Genomic DNA, 21,791 nt, shown 5'->3' with positions numbered 1-21,791 from the left:
CTGTTGGTAACTCAGTTTCAGGGGATCAGATTCCCCCTTCTGGCCTCTTCAGGTACTGCATGTACACGGTACACAGCCTTCATGCCAGCAAAACCACCCACAAACAAAATAAAAATATATAGATCTTTAACCAAATGGAAGCATGTAGTAAATTAGTAAATAGTCTTTATAGCCTGGCTTCTTTATTTTATTTTTCTCTCTCTTTTTTTTTTTTTTTTTTTTGAGGTAGGGGCTCACTATGTAGCCTTGGCTGCCCTAGAACTCACTACGTAGCCCAGGTTAGACCCAAATTCACAGATTCATTTGTCTCTGCCTCTTGAATGATAATATAGCTTGGCTTCTTTCAGTCAGCCTAATTTTTTAGCAAATCAGATGTTGAGTAGGTTGTGTGTGGGAGGAATTCAGTTAAGCACTATGGAATCTTAGGGTGCCAAGCTCAGGAAGCATAAAGAGCGGGGGCGGAGAGAGTAGAGTGAGTAGCAGGACTCCTGGCCTCCTACTTGGCCACCAAGGCAGAGGCAGCAGATGAGAAAGTGGCCAGGAAGAAGGGTGGCACCTTGGCATGCCTATGTTGAGGTGGGTGGTAGGCTCTGAGCAATGTTCCAAACATGGAAAAAGCAGATGCAAACCCAGGCCTGGAATCAGGATGGGGCTTCATCATTCCTGCTACCCTAAGGAGACGGCACAGACGGACGGATGGAGAGCTGGATAAATGACAAGAGATTTGTTTCTTTCAGCTCTGGAGGCTGGAAAGTTCAAGGTCAAGCTAGCCAACAGGTTTGGTGTCTGGCCAGTCCCTTACAGCTGGCACCCTCCCAGTGTCCCTGCGCATGGGAAGAAGACGGAGAAGGACAGAACAGCTCAGCTTGTTCCCTGGGCCCTTTGGTGAAAGTTCTAATCCACTCCTGCTAACTACCCCTAAACGACTTGACTGCTAGCTTGACTGCTATTATGACTACACTGGTTTTAAGCTTCAGCTTATGAACTTTGGAGGGACACAGACATCCAAACCACATCTGGGATGGATTTCACCTGACCTAGAGGGAAGAGGCCGTGCTTACTTGCTGAGTCCTCGGATGAGGCCCACGAGGGCCAAAGTCAGCGAACGACCAGAGAGAAAGGGTTGGAGAGGGCAGGGCTGGGCTCTTCTCAGAGATTGTGTGGGGTCTAGAGGAGGACAGGAAGGGGACCTCTCAGCCTAGGCCAAGGACTCCCTTTCCATACTATGCCCTGAAATGTCATCAGGCGGGCCTTCTAAGGCTCCATTTGGTTGAATGAGTGAGGTTCCTCAGCCTGAGGTCCTGAGCATAGAGCAGGGCTGTGCCCTGTGCTTGTTACAGCTGGAAGGTCTGCAGCCAGAGGTGCCATGGGTGGTGTTCCAAGACGAGAACTGGACAATATGCCACGAGAGGAAAAGAACTCTGCCAAGTGTTTCCACAGAGAGCGCCGACCCAGCACTGGGTTTCCTTGGCAAAGGCTGGCTCATGTTAGGAAAAAATTGGGGCCTCCCAGGAATCAGCCTCTCCCCATTCATCTCTCAATTTATTTATTCATGATGATGAGGAGATAGGTTCTCACTTGTAGCCTTGGCTGGCCTGAAGCTTGCTATGTAGACCAGGCAGGCTGGCCTCTTAGCTCATACCTAGCTCAGCCTCCTGAGTGCTGGGATTAAAGGCTCCCATTTAACATAAAGGCTCTCATTCCAAAACAAGTTAGAGTGTGGTGGGTGGCAGGGTTTGCAGGAGATGCCAGTCATTAACTCTTGTATCACAGGTGGGCAAACTGGGGTTCCTCTAAGTAACAAGGGAGCTATGGTTGTTGGTTCTCCACCTGCAAATTAGCGTTGCAAACATGCCACACCAGGACAGTAGCAGTAGAAGAGGCAGATGGTGGTGGTGGTGGTGGGCAGGTTTCAGCACCTACTCTTCAATTAAACACACCGAACTCCCCTCCAGCTTTCCTAAGTTGTCCTTCAGGGGCTAAAGAAGTTGCTGGAAGGCAATATGGGCGACTATCCTCGAAGATGCCTCATTCTCCCCAACTGTAAGACAAAACGGGTAACTAGTTCCCGAGTGCAGTTCCCAGGGACTTGTTCCGGGGTGCCCTTCTGTCTCGTCCCCCGGACTGCTCGGGACAACTGCCCGTGCCAGAGGCGGGTTTGAGCCGGGGTCCCGGGCCTTGGACGTCCATCATTCTCAGGAATTCACAGAAAAGCAAAGCACCTGGGGCCACTTGGCCTTTCCGTTCGCCTGGCCTGCTCAAGTCGCGGCTGGATACTGCGGACTCCGGCGCTTGCAGGACAGCGTGGAGGAAGAGGGTGGAAGCGCGGTCGGACCGGGACCCGCCTCCGGCCCCGAGAGCCCCGCCTTCTCCCGGCCTCGGGGCGGGGCCATGCCGGGGCTGCCCGCGGAGGAGCCCAGCGGGGGGGAGCTGGCGCTCGGTTGGAACCAGCGAGCTCGGCCAAGGCTGAGGCGTCCTGAGAGCCCACTCGGTCCCACTCGACCCTCGGAGGCCTTCGGGTGGGCGAGCCGGCCCCTCGGCGTGGGCCTTTCCCGAGGCACGTGGTTCCCAAGGCCCCCGCCGGGTTTGAGAAAAGTGTATGGTTCGCGTCACAGCAGCGGGTATACCGTTGCGGGAGGGCACAAAGAATCGAAGAGGCTGCGGCCACCCACTGGAGACAGCCACGTACCTCCTCCGGAGCGAGCATGGGTCGGAAGACCGGCGTTTGCCCTGAAACCCTTTCGGACAGATGCACAAAGTGGCAACAACCGACCGCAAATCACAGGTCACCACTGCACTCCCAAGACAGACGTCAAGCCGCTTCTAAAGCCCCTGGAGTGTTCACCAGCCTCTCAGACGGGCGTGCCCTCCCAGTCCCCGCTCGGCGTCATCGTCGCCCAAGGCAACACTCCCGGAGTGCGGTCCCTTTAAGGCACCCTAGCGCCTGGATCGTTTTGGTTTCGCGCGCCCGCCCGCAGCGCCGGCAGAGCGACCATGGCCCGGGCGGCGCGCGTTGCTTGGATTCTTGGCTCGAGCCGGTGTGCCCTGGCGGAGGGGCCGCGCACACGACCCTGGCCGCCAATCTCGGCGCAGAGCTGGGCCGGCTTCACTAGGGCGGCGGCGGGAAGCCCGGGCCCCGCGGTGGGCAAGGGGAGCCCGCGGTTGTTGGGGGCGGCGGCGCTGGCCCTGGGCGGCGCGCTGGGGCTGTACCACACCGTGCGGTGGCACCTGCGCGCCCAGGACCTCCGCGCCGAGCGCTCGGCTGCGCAGGTAAGGCTTGGTTGGCGCGGGCTGCAGACGGGGAGGGGGATCAGCCCCGAACTCAGGACTTTAAGAAGCCGCGGGGTCAGGAGTGGCCGCTTTCGCCCGCTCGTGACCTTGGGCGAGTGACTTGGCCGTAGGAGTCCGAGGAGGTTGGTGCTGATGCCCATGATCTGGAACTGTGTGTATCTCGTGTCGTGGTCTCTACTGTGTGAGGGCGTGCGCGGTGCCGCAGGTAGTCTTTCTGGAATGAGTGAGCCTGACTCCAGACCCAGAACTGGAGGTGTGCCTCAGCCTACTGGCTCGGCCGCCCTGTGGAGAGTTCATGAGTTGCATAGTCTCCACCCTGCCTTCCATGGCCTTTTCCTGGATGCAGGATCTGGAAAGAGAATGGAGTCCTTGTGGCTCCTGTCCATCCGATTTCCATTTGAAAATCGAGGGAGTGGGCTGCAACTGTAGCAAGCACGCCTGAAGCCACATTCAGCTTCCCTCCGCTTTTGGAGATCCGAAGTAGACCGCACTTCTGGCCAGTGCTACCTGGCTACCTACCTACCAATGCTTGGTCAGCTTTGCCTCTTACCTAGAGGGGACTGGAGGAATGGGGATGAACCTAAGGACTAATGACGCTGGAGGGAGGCACACCCTTTGGGACAGGAGGAAGATAAATGCAGGCATGCATGCACGCACAGCAGAGCCTCCACAGAGGCTAAGTCCTGGCCCTGTGGCATACCAGCTAGGCACTTGCAGCTGGGCACTCACTCCCTGAGCTCCTTGCCCGCCCTTGAGTTCTGTCCAGTCTCTCGGCTTTTCCTCATTCTTCTATTTTTAGGGTCACCTTACAAGGTGACTCTGTGGAGAAAGGTTTGCTTGGAAGGCGAGGGGATGGAGCTGTGGGACTCCAGGGGTCACCAGTCTTTTTTCTCTTTCCCAGCTGTCCCTGTCCAGCCACCTGCAGCTGACCCTGTACCAGTACAAGACATGTCCCTTCTGCAGCAAAGTCCGTGCCTTCCTCGACTTCCACTCCCTGCCCTATCAGGTAGTGGAGGTGAATCCTGTCAGAAGGGCTGAAATCAAATTCTCCTCCTACAGGAAGGTGCCCATCCTGGTGGCCCAGGAAGGAGACAGCTTGGTGAGCCCATGCCTCATTTCTGTCCCAGGCTGTCTAGGAGACCCCCTAAATCTAAAAGAACTTGTGACTCCCTGGATCTCCACTGACAATAGGGAGAAGAAATGGTCTGTAAGTGTGGGCTGGGTGGTGCAGGCTTGTAGTCAAGGCTGCTGTAATGGATTCCTGAGCCCTTGATGCCAGCTAGCGTGGGTAACATAACAGGATGTAGTCACAACAACAAGACTAACGTGGACGTGGGGCCCTTTCTTTCCTTGTTAGCCAAGTCTTGGGGGGCAGGGTGGGGATGCACTTACAGATGAGCAAACTGGGTTGCAGCTGGGGTGCTCTGGGTCTGAGGTGTGGGTTTTCTACTCACTGGCTGTCTTAGTCAGGGTTTTTATTGCTGCAGTGAAACACCATGACCAAAAAGCTAGTTGGGGAGTGTTATGCCCGGATCTCGGGGACCTACAAAGCAAAACTTTTTATTATCAAAAGCAGTGAGGGCAGGAACCTGGAGGCAGGAGCTGATGCAGAGGCCAAGGAGGGGAGCTGCTTACTAGCCTGTTCCTCATGGCTTGCTCAGCCTGCTTTCTTATAAAACCCAGGACCTACCAGGCGGCGGTGGTGGCGCACGCCTTTAATCCCAGCACTGGGGAGGCAGAGGCAGGCGGATCTCTGTGAGTTCGAGGTCATCCTGGTATACAAAGTGAGTTCCAGGGCAGACTCCAAAGCTACACAGAGAAAAACCTTGTCTCGAAAAACAAAATGAAACAAAACCAACCAACCAACCAACCAACCAAACAAACAAACAAAAACCCAGGACCACCACCCCATGGATGGCATCATCCACAATGGGCTGGGCCCTTGCCCATCAATCACTAATTAAGAAAATGCCTCACAGCTGGATCTTATGGAGCCATTTTCTCTATTGAGGTTCCCCCTTTCAGATGACTCTAGCATGTATCCAGTTGACATAAGACTAGCCAGCACACTCGCCTGTGACTTCATTACTTTCACCTCTATGGGCTGGCCTTTTTTGTTTTGGATAGCATCTTGCTATGTAGCTTGAGTTGTCCTAGAACTCAGTATCCTTCTGTCCCTTGAGTGCTAGGGTTATGGACATTCCGCCATGCCCAGATGTGGGGTTTGTTCACTTATACAGTTGGTTTCGGGGCAGGGTCTCACTGTGTAGCCCTGGCTGTCCTGGAACTAGCTGTGTAGACCACAGTGGTCCTAAATTCACAGAGATCCACCTGCCTCTGAGCCTCCCTGGCGCTGGAATGGAAGGCGTGTATCACGTGGCCAGTTTGTTTATTTGTTAGAGTTTTTACTTAAGGGCAGCTGAGATGGCTTTGGGTAAAGGTGTTTACTGCCAACCCTAACTCCTGATAGGACAGAGCAAGCTGTGTCCCTCACAAAGGAAATAAAATGGAATTTGAAAAATAAAAAAGGCAGCTGGGCGCGGTTGCACATGCCTTTCATCTCCGCACTTAGGGAGCAGAGACTGGCGGATCTCTGAGTTCAAGGCCATCCTGATCTATACAAGTTCTAGGACAACCACAACCAAGGCTGCTACACAGAGGGAAAAGAGGGGGGGGGAGGGAGGGAGGAAGGAAGGAAGGAAGGAAGGAAGGACGGACAAAAGAAAGAAATAAGACCTTATCCCCACTCCCCATTTTTTAAATTTAAATTACATTTTTTATTTACTTATTTAGCGTGTGTGCACAGGTGTGCATGTGCACCATAGTTGGAGAGAGGTATGTTTGTTTGTTTGTTTTTGGAGCTGAGGATCGAACCCAGGGCCTTGCGCTTGCTAGGCAAGCACTCTAACACTGAGCTAAATCCCCAACCCTTGTTTGTTTTCTTGAGACAAGGTATTATTCTGTAGCCCTGGCTGGCCTAGAACTAATCATCTTTCCATGTGGAGGGATTACAGACGTAAACTACCATGTGAGACTTTGGGCTGGCTTCTCAATTAGTCAGTCCACAGACCCTGGGACAGACAGGAAAGATAAAATCCTGGCTCTGGGCTTGGTATCCTGTATGAAGCCTTTGGGTCCTGCCCTGCCCTTAGTGCCAAGAGGCCAAGTGAGTCGTGGGTTAGGGTCAAATGTCAAGGCTCTCCCAGTCATACATCCCCAATAGCCATATGTGGTCACCCTTACTCAGAAAGAGAGCCCAAGGGTGGGGAGCAGTAAGCTCAGGGCATGGGTTTTGGGGTGAGCGATGATGGATCAGCAGTGCTCAGCTTTGAGGACCAGATACCTCGGGTGCTGCTCTTGTTCTGTTGTTTGGTTGGTTTTGACGCTGCTGTTGTTTAAGGAGCCTGATCCTGCCAACTGCCTGCCAGAGCCTCTGCGGCAAGGGATGTGGCTCAGTTCCACAGCGCTTGTCCCTCCAGCCTGAGGCCCTGGGCTCCATCCCCAGCAACACAAGATGGTTGTTTCTTCTCTTCCAGCAACAGCTGAATGACTCCTCAGTCATCATCAGTGCCCTCAAGACCTACCTGGTTTCAGGGTAAGTTGCTCCCAGGAGGCCCAGCAGGGCCTTATCTAAGAGTGGGGCTGCTTTACATGTTTCTAGAATAGACCAAGGGTGCCCACTCTAAGGCCTGCCTTCCTCCTTCTGTCTAGAAAGTGTTTCTCGTCTCTAACTAACCTAATCCCTTTTGCTGCAAGTGAGGCCTATCATGGCTCCAGCCTATGGCTGGGTCCCTGAGTGACTGAGTCAGGCTGGGATGGTCTGGGTTGGTAGGCCAAGGGGCAGGGGGACGGAGCCAGGCTGAAGCTCTAGCCTTCCCTTGAAGGCAGCCCCTGGAGGAGGTCATCACCTATTACCCACCCATGAAGGCCACGAATGACCAGGGCAAGGAGGTGACCGAGTTTTGCAACAAGTACTGGCTCATGCTGGATGAGAAGGAGGTCCAGCGGATGTATGGCGGAAAGGAAGCCAGGACGTGAGTGGGGCTGTGGCTGCGGGGCGGGGGTGGTGGTGGTGGTGGTGGTAATAAGGACCAGGTTAAGCTGCATTCTCTGGGGCAGTGGGTTCTCAGCCTGTGGGTAGTGAGCCCTTTGGGGGTCAAACATCCTGCATATCAGTAACAGTAGCAAAACTATAGATATGAAGTAGCAATGAATAATTTATGGTTGGGGGTCAGCACAACATGAGAACTGTATTAAAGGGCCACAGCATTAGGAAGGTTGAGAGCCACTGCTCTGGGGAAGTCTTGTGGGAGACTGAGTGCTGAGGCAGAGCCCTGGCTCAGGGGCCCTCGATGTCCTGTATCTGCAGGGAGGAGATGAAGTGGCGGCAATGGGCAGATGACTGGCTGGTGCATCTCATCTCCCCCAATGTGTACCGAACACCTGCGGAGGCCCTGGCTTCCTTCGACTACATTGTCCGCGAGGGAAAATTCGGGGTTGTGGAGGCCACCATGGCCAAGTATGTGGGTGCAGCTGCCATGTACCTCATCAGCAAGCGCCTCAAAAGCAGGTGATGACTCATGCAAGTATATGCACATGTGGGATCGGGGGTCTGCTGTCCCACAGTCTGGGCATCAAACCCTTCAGGAGGAAAGAGAGAAACAGGCATAGAGAAGGTGAGCCAGGCCTGGGGCCCAGCACTTCTGATCAGTTCCTATCTCAGGCTTTGGGGTCAGAAAGTCATGGCCCTGTCCTGTGCCCTCTACTTCTGCCTCCTTGTCAGGGTCCCTTCCTCATCCTGAGCCACACACCATCACTCACTGGGGACAGGTGTTCAGTGATGTAGGTACCATCCCCTCACCCACTGGCTACCCCAGTCACCCAGCCTTTCTGCTTTATGCAAAGGAAGCTGTGTTCCCATGGGCTGGGGAAGAAGTTCCCTGACCCACCTTCCTGACTATCCCCAGGCACCAGCTGCAGGATGATGTACGTGCAGACCTCTATGAGGCAGCCAACAAGTGGGTAACAGCCGTGGGCGCGGACCGGCCGTTCATGGGGGGTCAGAAGCCTAACCTTGCTGACCTGGTGGGTATGATGATGGTAGATAGAGTGGCCTGCCCTTGGGGAGGGACATCCCAGGCAAGGCCTACCTTCTGCAGCTCCCGGCTCCCCAGAGGGACTGTGTTCTTCCCTGTGTGTGTTGCCAAGGAGAAAAACCGAGCTTTCATGGTTCTTGTACCTGAAAGGCGCATGGAGGGCCCATTTCAGGCTGGGCAGGATCCGGGGGCCTGAGTGGCAGCGCCATGGCCTCTGTCCTCCCTCTGTTTCCTGACTCGGTTGTGGCATGCATGGGCTCCAGGCTTCTACCTGGCAATCTCACTGCCCTGGCTTTTAGCCCTGGCCTGGGATAGCCCTGTAACCAAGTAGCCTGGGTCTGACCAGGTGCTGAGATCTCAGATCTCCACAGCTGGCAGCAAACAGGTAGTTTAGATGCCCATCTGAGGCCTTGGTGCCTGATGGTCCCAGTACAGTGGCTGTTCTTGATCCTTCCCTAGGCAGTGTATGGTGTGCTACGGGTGATGGAGGGTCTGGAGGCTTTCGATGACCTGATGCGACACTCACGGATCCAGCCTTGGTACCTACGGATGGAGCGGGCCATTGAGGAAGCCCCCCCAGTGCACTGTATCCCCCACTAGCTGCAGAGGCTAGCTACTGAGGGGCTGAGACCTCCTGACCAGCCAGCCCCTGGCCATGCTGGTAGGAGTCAGAGTCATTTTGTCTTTGGTCCACCCAGCCCCCTGGCCCTCTACTGGACATTTCTAGGGACCTTGACACTGGGGACAAGGCCCAGGCTCACAGCTATTCTGAGGGTAATGGGTCAGAGATCACAGAGGACAACCCTCCAACCTCAGTTCTAGAAGCCTGCTCTCCCAGTGGGGATTCCTTTTCAACTCTCCCAGGGTTCAGTGGCTCCTTGTTGGCAAGGATCAGACTGGCTCCCACCCTGGACAAGGGGAGGGCAGTCTGCATTAGGGAAGGCCCTGTCCCCATGTCTCCTGGTTCCAGCTCCTCCCAGGTACTCCTGGGAATATTGTATTTGCAATAAAGGAGAGGTCTGCTGCTCCCCTCTGGCAGCCACTGTTCTGAGGTCTGGTCTGTGTGGGAGGGGCCGCAGGGGCTGTCAATCAAGGAAGTCAGGGAAGGCTGCATTAACCCTGGTGCCTCTGCTGTGCAGCTGGTACCCACTGAATGTCACCATAATCTTGGACATGGGGATTAGCCTAGTTATGACCCTCACTGACCATGGAGCTTCAGGCAGTGAAACTCCAAGCCTCCATCTATAAATTGATTGATAGTCCTACTTCTGAGAAAGCTATGGGGAAACTGGATATCCCAGCAAACAAAAGGTAAGGAAGGAGTTCTAAGAGTTTAGCCTAGGCTGCGTGGTGAGACCCGTCTCCAAGAAAAGAAAGAAGAGGTGTGGAGATGGAGCTCAGTGGGTACAGTGCTTACTCAACACACACAAAGCCCTGGGTCCCATCTGTGTTGTCACTCACTAAGCAGGGTGTGGTAATATACACCAGTAATCTGGCCTGAAGATCAGTGCAAAGTCACCTCCATATACAGTGAGCTTGAGACCAGCCTGGATTATATGAGACGGCCTCAAAACAAAAACCAAAACCCAACAAAGTTGCCATGGGTGGGAGATTGGTGCAGGTCAAGTGCACATCAGGACACAGCTGCTAGGACAGTCTGAAGGCTCTTGTCTGTTTTCTAATGTGTATGAATGTTTTGCTTGCCTGTTTGCACCATGTGTATGCCTAGTGCCTGCAGAGGCCAGAAGAGGGCATTGGAGCTCCTGGTACTGAAGCTACAGATGTTGTGAGCCACCTCTCATGGGTGCTGGGAACCTGGGTCCTCTGGAAAAGCAGCCACTAGAGTCATCTGTAGCCCCCCAGTCCATTTTTTTTAAGTGTTTGCAAACATCTTTATTTCCCTTCCATGCTAATCCATCCAGCTTCCTATTCTTTTTCTTCTATTATCAGCTTGATACAGTATAAATTCTATCCTAATAGTGAAACGTTTTATTGAGGCTTGCCCAGTAATTAAGTAAAATCAAAACTTATTATAAGCCACAGTCATCCTACATAGCTACATAGCCCCTGCTATGTAGCCTCCCTGGTTCTGTGGGTTGCAGTCTGATTGTTCTTTGTTTTATATCTAGAATCCACATACCATGTTTGTCCTTCTGGGTTTGGGTTACCTCACTCAGGATGATATTTTCTAGTTCTGTCCATTTGCCTGCATATTTCATGATGTCATTGTTTTTCTCTGCTGAGTAGTACTCCATTGTGTATATGTACCATATTTTCTTTATCCATTCTTCAGTTGATGGGCATCTAGGTTGTTTCCAGGTTCTGGCTATTATGAATAGTGCTGCTATGAACACAGTTGAGCCTGTATCTTTGTGGTATGATTGAGCATTCCTTGGGTATATGCCCAAGTGGTATGGCCCAATCCATGCTCTTAATATCATGTAAGTCCATGAGGTGTAGGGCACTGGCCCATACAGGCCATTCTGCCTCTGTGCCCCCCAGCCCTGGAACTCTGTCCTTGCTAATATGTGCATATTGGCTCTATGCAGGGCACCTGTTCAGATCTACCACGGCCCATTTACTAGCACTTGCCTTTATGGTATCAGATGTCAACATTTAGGGCTGTGGGAAGAAATGAGGACTTGGGCTTGAGGCAGTGTGCCTGGCACAAGACGACATGGAAGTCATCTCCGAATGTGGTGGGGGCCCGAGAGCCACAGCTGTTTCAGTTATTGGTCACACCTGAAGTCTGAGGAACCTCGATCCAGATTAGGCCTGTGGACCCCCAAGCAACCACAGCAAACATAAACTTAGGCTGTGATGCTGGGGTGACAGGATCTCTCGGTCCTGTACCGTCCCACTGCTGCATCTCTCTCCATCCCCCACCCCACCTCTGCCTTTGTCCCTCCATCCCCTTGTCCTGTATCCCTCCTACCTCTTCATGCCTTCACATCTCCATCCCTGCATCTACTTCTCTGTGCCTTCATCTATCCATCCTTGCATCCCTGCTTCCAGCCTCCATGTTCCCTTCTCAAGACTGTCCACTGTTGGTCCTTGGAACCTCCCAAAGAGGCTGACTCACATCTCTGTCCCTGTTCCCCAAAGGAAGCCGCTGATACTGATCTACCTATGTTGTGGTGAAATGTCCACCATAGCCTGGAGATGCCCTGTAGCCTGTGCCCTTGCTGGTCTTGCACTTGTGTCTAGCCTTAGCGCCCCCTTGAGGTCATCTGACTTAGGTGTGACAGACAGGTTGTGTCTCAGCTGTCAGACATACCCTCTCTCCCCTTCACAGACATGAAGTTTTCTTCTGTCTGCAGTCCACAGAAAGCAGTAGGGCTGGCAGAGGCGTCAGGGATTCAAGGGAGTGATCCCGAGGTTTTTCCTGGGGTTGCTGTAGGTAGGGAGAAGCCTGCACTGATTTGGCAGGTGATGAGAACTCCAAGGACTGTGCTAGCCAGACTGGCTTCCTGTGACTGCCCTGGAGAATGAAGTGGCCACAAACACCACCTAGGCTCAGCTTCTTTCTTCCTAGAATACTTTCAGCGTGCTTCCCACAGAGAGCCTCCAAAGCCTACAGCAATGCTTCCTTCGACACCAGGAGGCACTAGAGAGCCTCCAAAGCCCACAGCAACGCTTGCCAATGCCACCTGGTGTCAAGTCACTAGAGCGCCTCCAAAGCCTGCCACAGATGGAAACAGCATGGGGCTGCCACATTGTGGCTGATTCTGGGTGTAGCAGAGTGGTCTTCATTGTCCAAACAGCCCATCTGAGCTTTTAGCATTAAGAGTCTGGAGATGAGTGAGTAGGGGAAAAAAAAGTCACAGCGGGGGGTGGTGGCGGCGGCACACCTTTAATCCCAGCACTCGGGAGGCAGAGGCAGGAGGATCTCTGTGAGTTCGAGGCCAGCCTGGTCTACAGGGCAAGATCCAGGACAGGCACCAAACTACATGGAGAAACCCTGTCTTGAAAAACAAAACACAAATCACATTTCATGAGGGCTCAGACCTAACCCAAGAACCACTATTGACATTTGTCATGTTCAGGTCACACTAAGTCTCCTGTGGTCTGTTTTTGAGATAGGTCTCTGTAGCTCAGGCTAGGCTGGAACCTGACCTAGAACTTGTGGCCTCCTATGTGTTGGGATTACAGATGTGCACCATGTTGACCAGCTTCACCTATGGTCTTGGCAGAAGAAGAGGCTGGAGTTTGGGCCCCTGTCCACTCTTGGCTATGACCTTGGGCAAGCCTCCTCCCTCTTGTGAACTGGCATCAGTGACCATCTGTGGGGTTGGAGAGGTTGGGGTCCAGAGGTGTTTGGAAGTTAGTATAGGCTTGGGGTGATGTGCATAATGTGTGAGGTCAGCTGTCTACCTCAGGGTGACATCCCTGTGACTCCCAGTCTTGAGTCAAGGACACTAGGAAGTAGGACTGGAGAACTCTGAGACTAAGATGTCTTCTCCATGGTAACTAGGGAGGAAGCCCACAGGGAGGATCTAGGGGCTTTTGTTTGGTTTTGCTTTTGTTTGTTAAATTTCCATTAAAATGTTTTAAAAAATTATTTTAAAGTATTGTGCATGTGTGCATGTACATGTGTGTGCATGCAGCAAGAAGCAGCCGTTGCCCTGGAGCTGGAATTAGAAGCCTTTGTGAGCTGCCTGATATGGGTGCTGAGAACTGAATATGGGTCTTCTGCAAGAGCAACTTTGTCTTCATCACTGAGCCATCCCCTCCCCCCCCATTACATTTTCTTTGGGATTAGGTGAATGATGAATGCTTATTCTCCATAGAAACTATTCTAGGTTAAAGCTGTTCTTTCTCGATAGTTCCAACTACTGCCTGATTTTCCAGTGTGCCACATTCCTTGGGCATCACTTCTGCTGTATTTAACTAATAGGAAGGATTTTGACCAGTGAGGGTGTTTGATGGTACCGGAGAATGAATACCTTTTTGGTTTTTTGAGACATGGTCTATCTGTATTCCAGGCAACTCTAGAGCTCAATGTTCAGCTGGACTCAGACCCTTGCTAACCCTGCTGTCACAGCCAGGGAACTGTGTGTGGGGTGGGGGGCAGTGCGACCAGCTGACTCAAAGCTCTCCATCCCCAGAACCTGTTGCACTTGATGTGGTAAAGGGAATTTATAGGTGTGATCAAACTGCTGATTTTGAGATGGGGAGATTGTCTAGGCAGGCACTAAAAGCAATCAAGAGAGGCAAACAGAAAGCCAGGTGGGGTGTCACAAGCCTGTGATCCCAGAACACCAGGAAGTATAGGCAGAAGATCAGGAGTTCAAGGTCGTCCTCTTCCTCCTCTACAAGGTGAGTTTGAGGCCAGCCTGGGCTACATTAAAAATATACAGCAAACAGAGGGAGATATGATCAGAGTCAGAATGTGCCTCTGTGTGGAAGCATGGCAGCTGGAGGAGTCAGAAAGGGTCACAAACTAAGGACTGCAGAAGCTTCCGGAAGCTAGAAGATTGTCCTGAAGCTTGCAGGAGGAACCAGACCTGCTGACACCTTGACTCCAGTCAGTAGAACTGACTTTGGACTTCAGGCCTCCAGAAGCTGGCATGTTCTGAGTCACTGAGTGTGTGGTTTCTGGTAACAGCGACCCTGAGATGCTAACACAGATGCCACGCGTTGAAGGTAGTCAGGAAAGAGAAATTAGTCTTTTGCTTGGAACACGGGACAAGTCCAAGGTCTCCTGTGCCCACATCTGTAAAGTTAGGGAGAGCCAGGTACCCCATGGGCTGATGAGATCAGCTTCCTCCCCCATTAGCCTCAGCAAGTGCTATGAGAAATAAAGACTCTCTAGGCCCATAGGGTGGGCTCACAGTGACAGAAAAGGACAAGTTCATTCACTGGGCAGCTCTCCTGGCTGGCCAGGTGTGATGGCCCTGCAGAACCTGGAAGGTCACCAGCTGTCTCTGGTTTCAAACTTACTTCTGCTCCACTTCCTGAAGTTCTTTCCATAGAGCCCAGACCAACAGTGGCCACACTGGGCTGGCTGGCCCGTAGGTGCAAGGACCAAGGTCCACCTGGGCAGCTGGGCCCAGCATGACGGCTCCTCCTCCCTTCCACCTTTCCCCTACATTCCAATCCACTCAGACCGGTGAAATCTGGATTGGGGACAGCAGAGCACAGGCCACTATGGTGAATAAGGCCAATTTCTCCTTTGTATGAACTGGGACATGTTCCTTCAGGGCTGTAAGAAAGGTCCCATGCCCATCTAGCGGAGAAAGGGACTTGGCAATTTACCTTGTAAGCTAATTCAAAGGCCATGCAGGGGCAATATAATCCAAATCACATGGGAGTGTTAACAGTTCTAGACTCTAGGCATGCACAGCAGCAGGGAACAAAGCCCCCAGCATGGAGTGGGTGGATAAGAGCCTACGGAAAGAAAACAGTGAGTGACATGTGCCAGGCAACAGGGCAGGGAGCAGAGGCTGGCTTAGGTGGGGACCAGTCTAATTCTAAGACAGGCAGTGGATGTCTCACAAAGGTCAAACCCAAATACACAGAACAGAGGGGCAGAGCGCTGATATTCCTAGTGATATTCCTGGTGAATACTCCTTCACAGTGCCTGAAAGCCAGTTCAATTGCTGGTAAGGCTTCCCCTTCCAGCTGGTTTAGAGGACAAGGCTTGAACAGGTGGGAGAGCAGGCTGGGGAGCTAAGTCAATCAGCCAGGACCCAAAGGAAGGAAATTATTCACCTGTTACCCTAGTAACAAATTCCTGAAATAAGTAATGTATTGATGTCCTAGCCAATTCCCAGAACCTTGGATGGCAAAACCCACAGATATTCTCACACAGATGTAGATGTGGGTGGGGCCAGCTCCCTGTCTCCAATGGTGGCTGCCAGCAGGGTCCTTGGTGTTTCTTAGCTTGCAGACATAGCCCCTTAACCTCTGCCTATTTATGTAGAGTTGAGTGTTTTTGTCCTAGTGACTGCCCCCTCTTTATAGAGTATCAAGGGCATCGAGATGGCTTAGCAGGTAAAGGTGCTTGCCATTAATCCTGAGGACCTAAATTTAACCCCTAGGGCCTGCATGACGAAAGGACAGAACAGGCTCCCACAAGCTGTCCTTTGACCTCCCACATGCCCACACAGACACACATACATACATACATACACACACACACACACACACACACACACACACCCCACACAAAATAAATATGTAATGAAATTTAAATCAGGTCTATATGTATCCTAGCTTACCATGAACTTGACCTCTCAAATGCTGGGATTACACCATGCCACTTCTTATTCTTGTAAGGATAATCACTAATCACTGGATTTGGGGCCCCCTCCTAATCTAGACTAGGCTCGACACACTGGGAGCCACCAGAGGACAGAAGGCAAAGGAGCTCAGAGCTTGCTGAGGCTGAAGCAGCTTCAGCACCTAAAGTCCACCTGGTAAGATGAGGAGCTAGGGACCAGACTATTAACCCACCTGCGGCAAGCCATGATCTGCTCTTCCTTCCTCCCCAAGCAGCTGGGCCTGCTGTCGGGAAATGCTAGCTCCCTTCTTAAGAGCCCAAGTCCCATTAAACTCTTGCTTGAATTCCCCCAATACCTGATTGACTTGCTTCTATGGTCTCCAAACTGCAGTGCCAACTTCATCCTAAGATTCTGTCTGCAGAGATTCTGTTCCTAAATAAGGTGATGTTCTGAGGTTCTTGGTAGACACAAAGTTAAAGGACACTCTGTACAGGTGGTTCATCTCAGTTCCATGCCTGGGCACACCCAGGCATGTGTGTGCCAGAGCCCCTGTGCTGTTTCCCACCATAGTAACCTGGCCTGGCCATTGGGTGCCCAGGAAGACCTGGCACCAGAGACTGCAAAGGTTTTCCCTGCCACAAGGCCACAACCTCTCCTAGAGACAGAATGCAAACCATGCCCATCAGGGGACATTCAGGTGCTGGAGGCTGAGCAGAGAGCTCCAGGCCTGTGTACTGGAGCCCTGTGCAGCTAGTTGGGCTGCGGGGGACCAGGAAGGGGTCCAGCTAGGTTTTATGGGGGCTGAAACTGAGTATTTCAGAAGCTTTTGTAAAAAAACAAAAAACGGAGGCATAAGTTTATAATCCCAGCAGTTGGGAGCTGGAGGAAGAATGGACTCTTGAGTTCAAGGTCAGCTCTGTGCTATATAGCAAGACTGTCTCAAACAAAAGAAATAAAAATATAACACACACACACCAAACAAGGCACTACTTCAACACGGACCCTTGGAGTCAAGACACCTTATGTGTCTCCTTCTCAAGCACAGAGGCCCAGCACCAGCTGAGCCAGGGGACAGGCTTATTGGTACCCTGCCTGTGGGGTCAATGCTCTTAACCAAAGAGCTGTCTCGAGTCTCTTATTTTTGGTTTTTCATAACAGGGTTTCTCTGTGTAGCCCTGGCTGTCCTGGAACTCACTCTGTAGACCAGGCTGGCCTTGAACTCACAGAGATCCACCTGCCTCTGCCTCCCCAGTGCTGGGATTAAAGGTGTGCACCACCATGCCAGCATAAGCTGCACAGGTATGTTTTCACTCAGCTGGAAGCAGGTACGCACTTGGGGACAATCTGCCGATTCACAAGGGAAATACCGATTCACTTCACTCTAGTGTGGTTAACAACAGGTTTCCCAATGGTTACACTTGACCTTTCTTACCACTGGAGGCATCTGCTCCAGATTCTCAGCAAAGCTGGATGTGGTCCCTTCAAATGGTTATTTAATGCTCAAGTGCACGCTGGCACCCCAGCTTTCCTGACAACTCACAAAACAGGGCCCTTTGTCATGCTTCCACCCCTCCTGTGAAGAAAATATATTTGTGTGGGTGCATGTATGAACCACAGTATACATGTGAAGGTCACAGGATAACCTCAGCAAATCAGTTCTCTCCTGCCACGTGGGGCTCAGGTCCTCAAGCTTGGCAGCAAGTGCCTTTCTTAATGAGCCATCTCATCAGCCTGTAGGATATATATATTTGTTTGTTTGTTTGTTTGTTTGTTTATTTATTTATTCTAAGACAGGGTTTCTCTCTGGCTGGCTGTCCTGCAACCAATTTGCAGACCAGGCTGGCCTCGAACTGCCTCCTAAATGCTGGGACTAAAGCCATGTGCTACCATGTTATTTTTAAGGTTTTTTTAAAAAAGGATTTTTATTTATATAGCATGTTTGTGTGTGCATGCCACACGTGTGCAGGACCCACAGAGGAAGCCAGCCCTCTGGAAGTGGCGCTGCCCGACACAGGTGCTGGAATGTGCTCTTAGGCCCCGAGCCACCTCCCTAGGCTGTAATCACTTTTATGAATTTATTTTGTGGGTTTCTGTGTTGGTGTGAATGTGGAGGTCAGAGGAAACTTGAGGGAGTTGGTTCCCCCGACCTGTGGATGTTAGGGACCAAAATCAGGTCACCAGGCTTGATGGCTGCCCCGTTTGCCAGTCTGCCCTCTGAGCCATTTCCTTAGCCCCTAAGTGTCATTTTAAATTAGATCCTCATCTTGAGATACAGGGTGTCATACAATGGTTCCTCCCAGCCTGTGGCTTGTCGTCTTGATGGGAGGTTTTGGGTGACAGGAACCAGAGTTGAAGGTTTTAGGTCTGGGAATCACTCAACTATGTAGGTCACTTAGAAAAATGGAGGGGAGCAGGGGAGACAGACATACGGAAGAGCTTTGTAAGAATCAAGGTGAGAAGCGGTCAGGCAGCAAGGTGGCTGTGGTGAGCAGCAGGCCCCAGATGGACCTGAAGGTAGATGGCGTACTCCGATGGACTAGACTAGAATGAGAGGGTGGGAAGGAAGCAGGTTTTTACTTAAGTCCCTAGAAGAATGGAGCCACACTTTGCCAGGGTAACAAGGAGGGAGAAGCAGATCTGGAGGAAAGCCAGGCCCCGGCCTCTGACATATGACACTTCAATGCCCGTCAACTGTTCCAGTGGAGAGGGTGAGCTTGCACAAAGAGCAAGCCCTCTAACAAAGCTCTGAGGAGACAGGCCGAGTAGGTGTGACAGCGAAAGGTCTGAGCTGACCGGCCTCTAGCACCCTGGAGGCCATGTGAAGAACAAGCTCCCTGAGGAAGGGGAGGCCATTGCCAGAGATGGAGCAACCCCACAGCTAACAAACACCCACTGAAGACCACGTGCTCTCGAAGCTGAGGTGTAAGTATGTAGGTGAAGGGTAAGGAAAATGTAGGTGTCCCCCAAGCCCAGAGCAGAAAACTGCTGGCTCCACTGTCACAGTTGAAGCAACTTTATTAGAAGGCTGCTTGCCTTGGACAACTCCAGTTACGGCAACAGACTGTACAGAACGGTAATTTTTGCATTGATCTTTGCATACTATTTGGATTTTCTTCATCAGGCTGTTCTGGGACAATGGAGGCACAATTGCCAAGTGGCCAGCTGACCACTCATTGAGCAAGGGCAGCTGTGGGCCAGGAGGGAGCCCAGGTCACAGGTTGGGGGGCAGGCTATCTGGTCCTTTAGTCCTCACCCATGTACCAAATTCCCAGTGAAGCACCCACTGCCTTGTCATTGCAAAAGGGCAAAACAAAGGAATTCTCAGTCCAGGAAAGGATGGTAAACTGCCACCTTTCCCCGCTACCCTACCCGGCCTGCCAGGGGATACTCTCCACAGCAAGGGTCCTCCCCTTGTGCCTTTCCTTCTGTTTCCAGTTGGGAGGGAAATTTCTTTGGACAGACATACCGTCTGTGTAGGTAGCAGGTAAGGTCACTCTGTGGCCACTTTCCCACCTTGTCTCCCCACCCCCCACCAGGTGGTAATGGGAAGGTACACTCAACCATGAACATAAATATGAATAAAAAATGAACTTGACAATGACAGGCTATTAATTAAACAAATCTATAAAAATAGTTAGGACGTAACTCTGTTCAAATAAATACAAAATAAATAGGCTCCAAGCAGTGTGATACGCCGTGTGGAATGTGAGGCTGGTCCCACTCGGCCCACAGGACCTTGAACAGACTTTAAAGCAGCCAAACCACTTCCCTCCGCACCCTCTCCTGCTTTCTCTTAAGTACGGCACATGCGCAGTGTCCAGCTTGTCCTTCCGAACCAAATCCTTTCCCCAGTAAGACATGATTAAGGCCTTCAGCATGTTTTCCTTTTCATCAGGACAGCACACAAAGGGCTGATACCCTGCCCCACCCTCACACCACAGAATGGAACAGTAAGTGTGGTGCCAGTCCTGACAGGGATTAGGGACAGCTCAGAGGACATCAGGCCCATGCAGGCAGCACAAACCCTCTGGGATCCAGGTCCTAGACTAGCTTTCAGCAAAGCCATGCACCATGGTGCCAGGCAGCCAGTGCCTGAGTACCCAGACACATCCAGGCAGCCTTGCCGGTGAGCTCAGAAGAGGCCAGGATGTAGGGTACTTCTTCAGCTTCCCATACCACAGGTCTATAGGATGCTGCAGCCTGGGAAACAGGTTTGGAGGAGCAGCACTAAGGGAGAGGGACAAGAAGTGGGACAGGCCCACTTCCTACCACAGCACATCAATGGGAAAGACATGAGGGGCACAGGAATGCTCTTTGGACCAGAGGGAGGGTGGCTGATGGCTGGCTTCGTGGACGAGATGGAAGAGCTAAGCTGGCCTCCAAGCTCACTATCTGGCAGGCACTGCAGAAAACATCCTGTCTCTAGGTGCAGGAGCCCACATTCCTACTGACCTCTGGACTCCAAGGAATGTCCACAGGTCTTCCTTGGAAGGGACACAAGGGTCTGCCAGGTCAGCAGGACCAGCCTAGAGCTTGCCAGTCCCTGCCCCTCCCCTGTGGCATCCTGGGTTTCACAGCTTGGGTAAGTCAGCTTAGTGTTGGCACATTCACAGAATGAGATGGCTGCACATCCTGGGCTGTAGCCCAGGATCACCAAGTCCGCCACCCTCCCGTCACCGAGACTGCACGCCCAGAGTGATCTTCAGGTTCTCGTATACCACATAGCTGATGCTCACAGCCGGAATCACCTTCATGAAGTTGGGGGCCAGCCCTCGGTATAGCCCAAAGGCCCCCTCAGTTCGCAGAATCTGTTTGAAGAGGCTGCTCATGGTTACCTCAGGTGCGCCCTCAATGGAGGCTGTGAAAGAGAGGCCACTGGTCAGACACCACCTGTCAGCCATCCCAAATACTAGGGACATGGAAGTCAACACAGGACCAGCCTTACCTTGTGCCTGCATCCGGGTCCTGACCAAGGCCAGTGGGTAGCTGGCCAGCTGGCCACAGGTACTGGAAATAGTGCCACAGGCCAGGAGAACGAACACACCAGGGTCTGCACTGTTCACGGCATAGCGCTGTAGCCAGGTATTTTTCAGTGTCTAGAGGCAAACAGAGGTGAGCCTTGAAGAGCCAGTGGGAGAGACCTGCTGGGGGAAGGGCAGTTACTGAAGCACAGGAAAGCGGTTTCCTATCACATGGGATTTGAGAAGCCAATGTGAACTGAGCCACTTGGCCAGACAGAGCCTTTTGCATCCGCTGTCACTTGGGGTTCTTGGCTAGGACAGGGATCAGGACATGGGTAGAGGGAGCACTCTGTTCCCATACACAGCACCTGGCCTCTGTGGTATGGAGTCTGAGGAGATCTGTGAGCCCCCAATAGTCACTGAGTTCTGGGATCTGCCTGCTGAACCTCTGGGCCCTTAGAGGGTACAGAATCTGGGACAGAGTTCATACCCGCTGTGCCAGAGGTGTAGGGAGATGGGAGACCACGGCTGTGAACAGCTGACTGCTATCTCTCATCTAAGCGTTCCCATCAGGAGGCTGTGGGTACCGGGCAGGTGCTGAATTTCCCTCTCTGGTCCCAGGGCCTATGCCCAATAGGGCCTCACCTCATAGACAGCTAGGTCAATGCCAGCATAGGGAATGATCCCCAGCATGTTGGGGATGTAGCCTTTGTAGAAGGCAGCTACACCCTCTTTAGCCAAGATCCTCCTGGCACAGTCCAGCATGCCCGAGTACTGGCCTGTCTTCCGCAGAGCCATCCGGGTCTTCAGAACCTACAACGAGAGTGACAAAAAGCATGTGCATAGCCCATTCCTCTCTGTGTCCCAGGTGTACTGCCCACTCCAGGACCCAGGTGACCCTTACCTCCATTGGGTAGATACTACTCTGGGCAATGGCCCCAGCCAAGGAACCCGCCACAAGCCTTTCATGGATCCTCAGTGTCTCCTGATCACTACCAACAAGGCGCTTCATCTGAAACAGGGAACACACAGGGATGCACCTGGGCCCACAGCACCTCTCCTGGCCCTGCCCTTCCTCTCACAGCCAGTCAGCTAAGGATGAACCTGTGACCCTGAAGCTACTTTATGCTGTCCCCAAATGGAAGGGAGTAGTAGAGAGCTGGTGTCATCCAAGCCCCCTACCTACCTTGCTGTCCTTTGGGTACAAGTATTGGCTC

At 52.3% G+C, this 21,791-nt stretch overlaps 2 protein-coding genes across 11 annotated transcripts in view; one reads left to right on the top strand and one right to left on the bottom strand.

The window, feature by feature from the left end:
- The first annotated feature begins 2,920 nt into the window (after window positions 1-2,920).
- On the top strand, window positions 2,921-9,425 carry Ptges2 (prostaglandin E synthase 2). Of its 2 annotated transcripts, none has more exons than XM_036185878.1 (7): window positions 2,921-3,270; window positions 4,193-4,297; window positions 6,828-6,886; window positions 7,176-7,325; window positions 7,661-7,861; window positions 8,259-8,376; window positions 8,847-9,425. In XM_036185878.1, the coding sequence occupies exons 1-7, from the start codon at window positions 2,995-2,997 to the stop codon at window positions 8,985-8,987; spliced, it is 1,050 nt and encodes a 349-aa protein (XP_036041771.1). In that variant the 5' UTR covers window positions 2,921-2,994; the 3' UTR covers window positions 8,988-9,425. The 2 variants fall into 2 exon arrangements, with proteins under 2 accessions (XP_036041771.1, XP_036041770.1); XM_036185877.1 differs by having other exon boundaries at window positions 4,193-4,390.
- Window positions 9,426-18,610: 9,185 nt separating this feature from the next.
- Slc25a25 (solute carrier family 25 member 25) overlaps window positions 18,611-21,791 on the bottom strand; it is a 34,286-nt gene continuing 31,105 nt past the window's right edge. For all 9 annotated transcript variants that reach the window (XM_036184648.1, XM_036184650.1, XM_036184655.1 and 6 more), the window contains 4 exons: window positions 21,479-21,586; window positions 21,220-21,387; window positions 20,559-20,709; window positions 18,611-20,471 (listed from right to left, as the gene is read on the bottom strand). In XM_036184648.1, coding sequence (XP_036040541.1) covers window positions 20,287-20,471; window positions 20,559-20,709; window positions 21,220-21,387; window positions 21,479-21,586 — 612 coding nt within the window. In that variant the 3' untranslated portion in view covers window positions 18,611-20,286. The remainder of the gene's footprint in view (window positions 20,472-20,558; window positions 20,710-21,219; window positions 21,388-21,478; window positions 21,587-21,791) is intronic.

This window comes from Onychomys torridus, chromosome 4, assembly GCF_903995425.1.
Source record: "Onychomys torridus chromosome 4, mOncTor1.1, whole genome shotgun sequence".
NCBI classification, from domain to species: domain Eukaryota; kingdom Metazoa; phylum Chordata; class Mammalia; order Rodentia; family Cricetidae; genus Onychomys; species Onychomys torridus.
The sequence above is the reverse complement of the archived record's forward strand: the minus strand, read 5'-3'. Positions and strand labels throughout refer to the sequence as shown.

Bases quoted from the DNA above. Each gene is read 5' to 3' on its own strand.
- Ptges2 (XM_036185877.1), top strand. From the start codon at position 2,995: ATGGCCCGGGCGGCGCGCGTTGCTTGGATTCTTGGCTCGAGCCGGTGT. The intron at 6,887-7,175 runs GTAAGTTGCTCC...CTTCCCTTGAAG, and splicing joins AAGACCTACCTGGTTTCAGG to GCAGCCCCTGGAGGAGGTCA. The intron at 7,862-8,258 runs GTGATGACTCAT...GACTATCCCCAG, and splicing joins AGCAAGCGCCTCAAAAGCAG to GCACCAGCTGCAGGATGATG.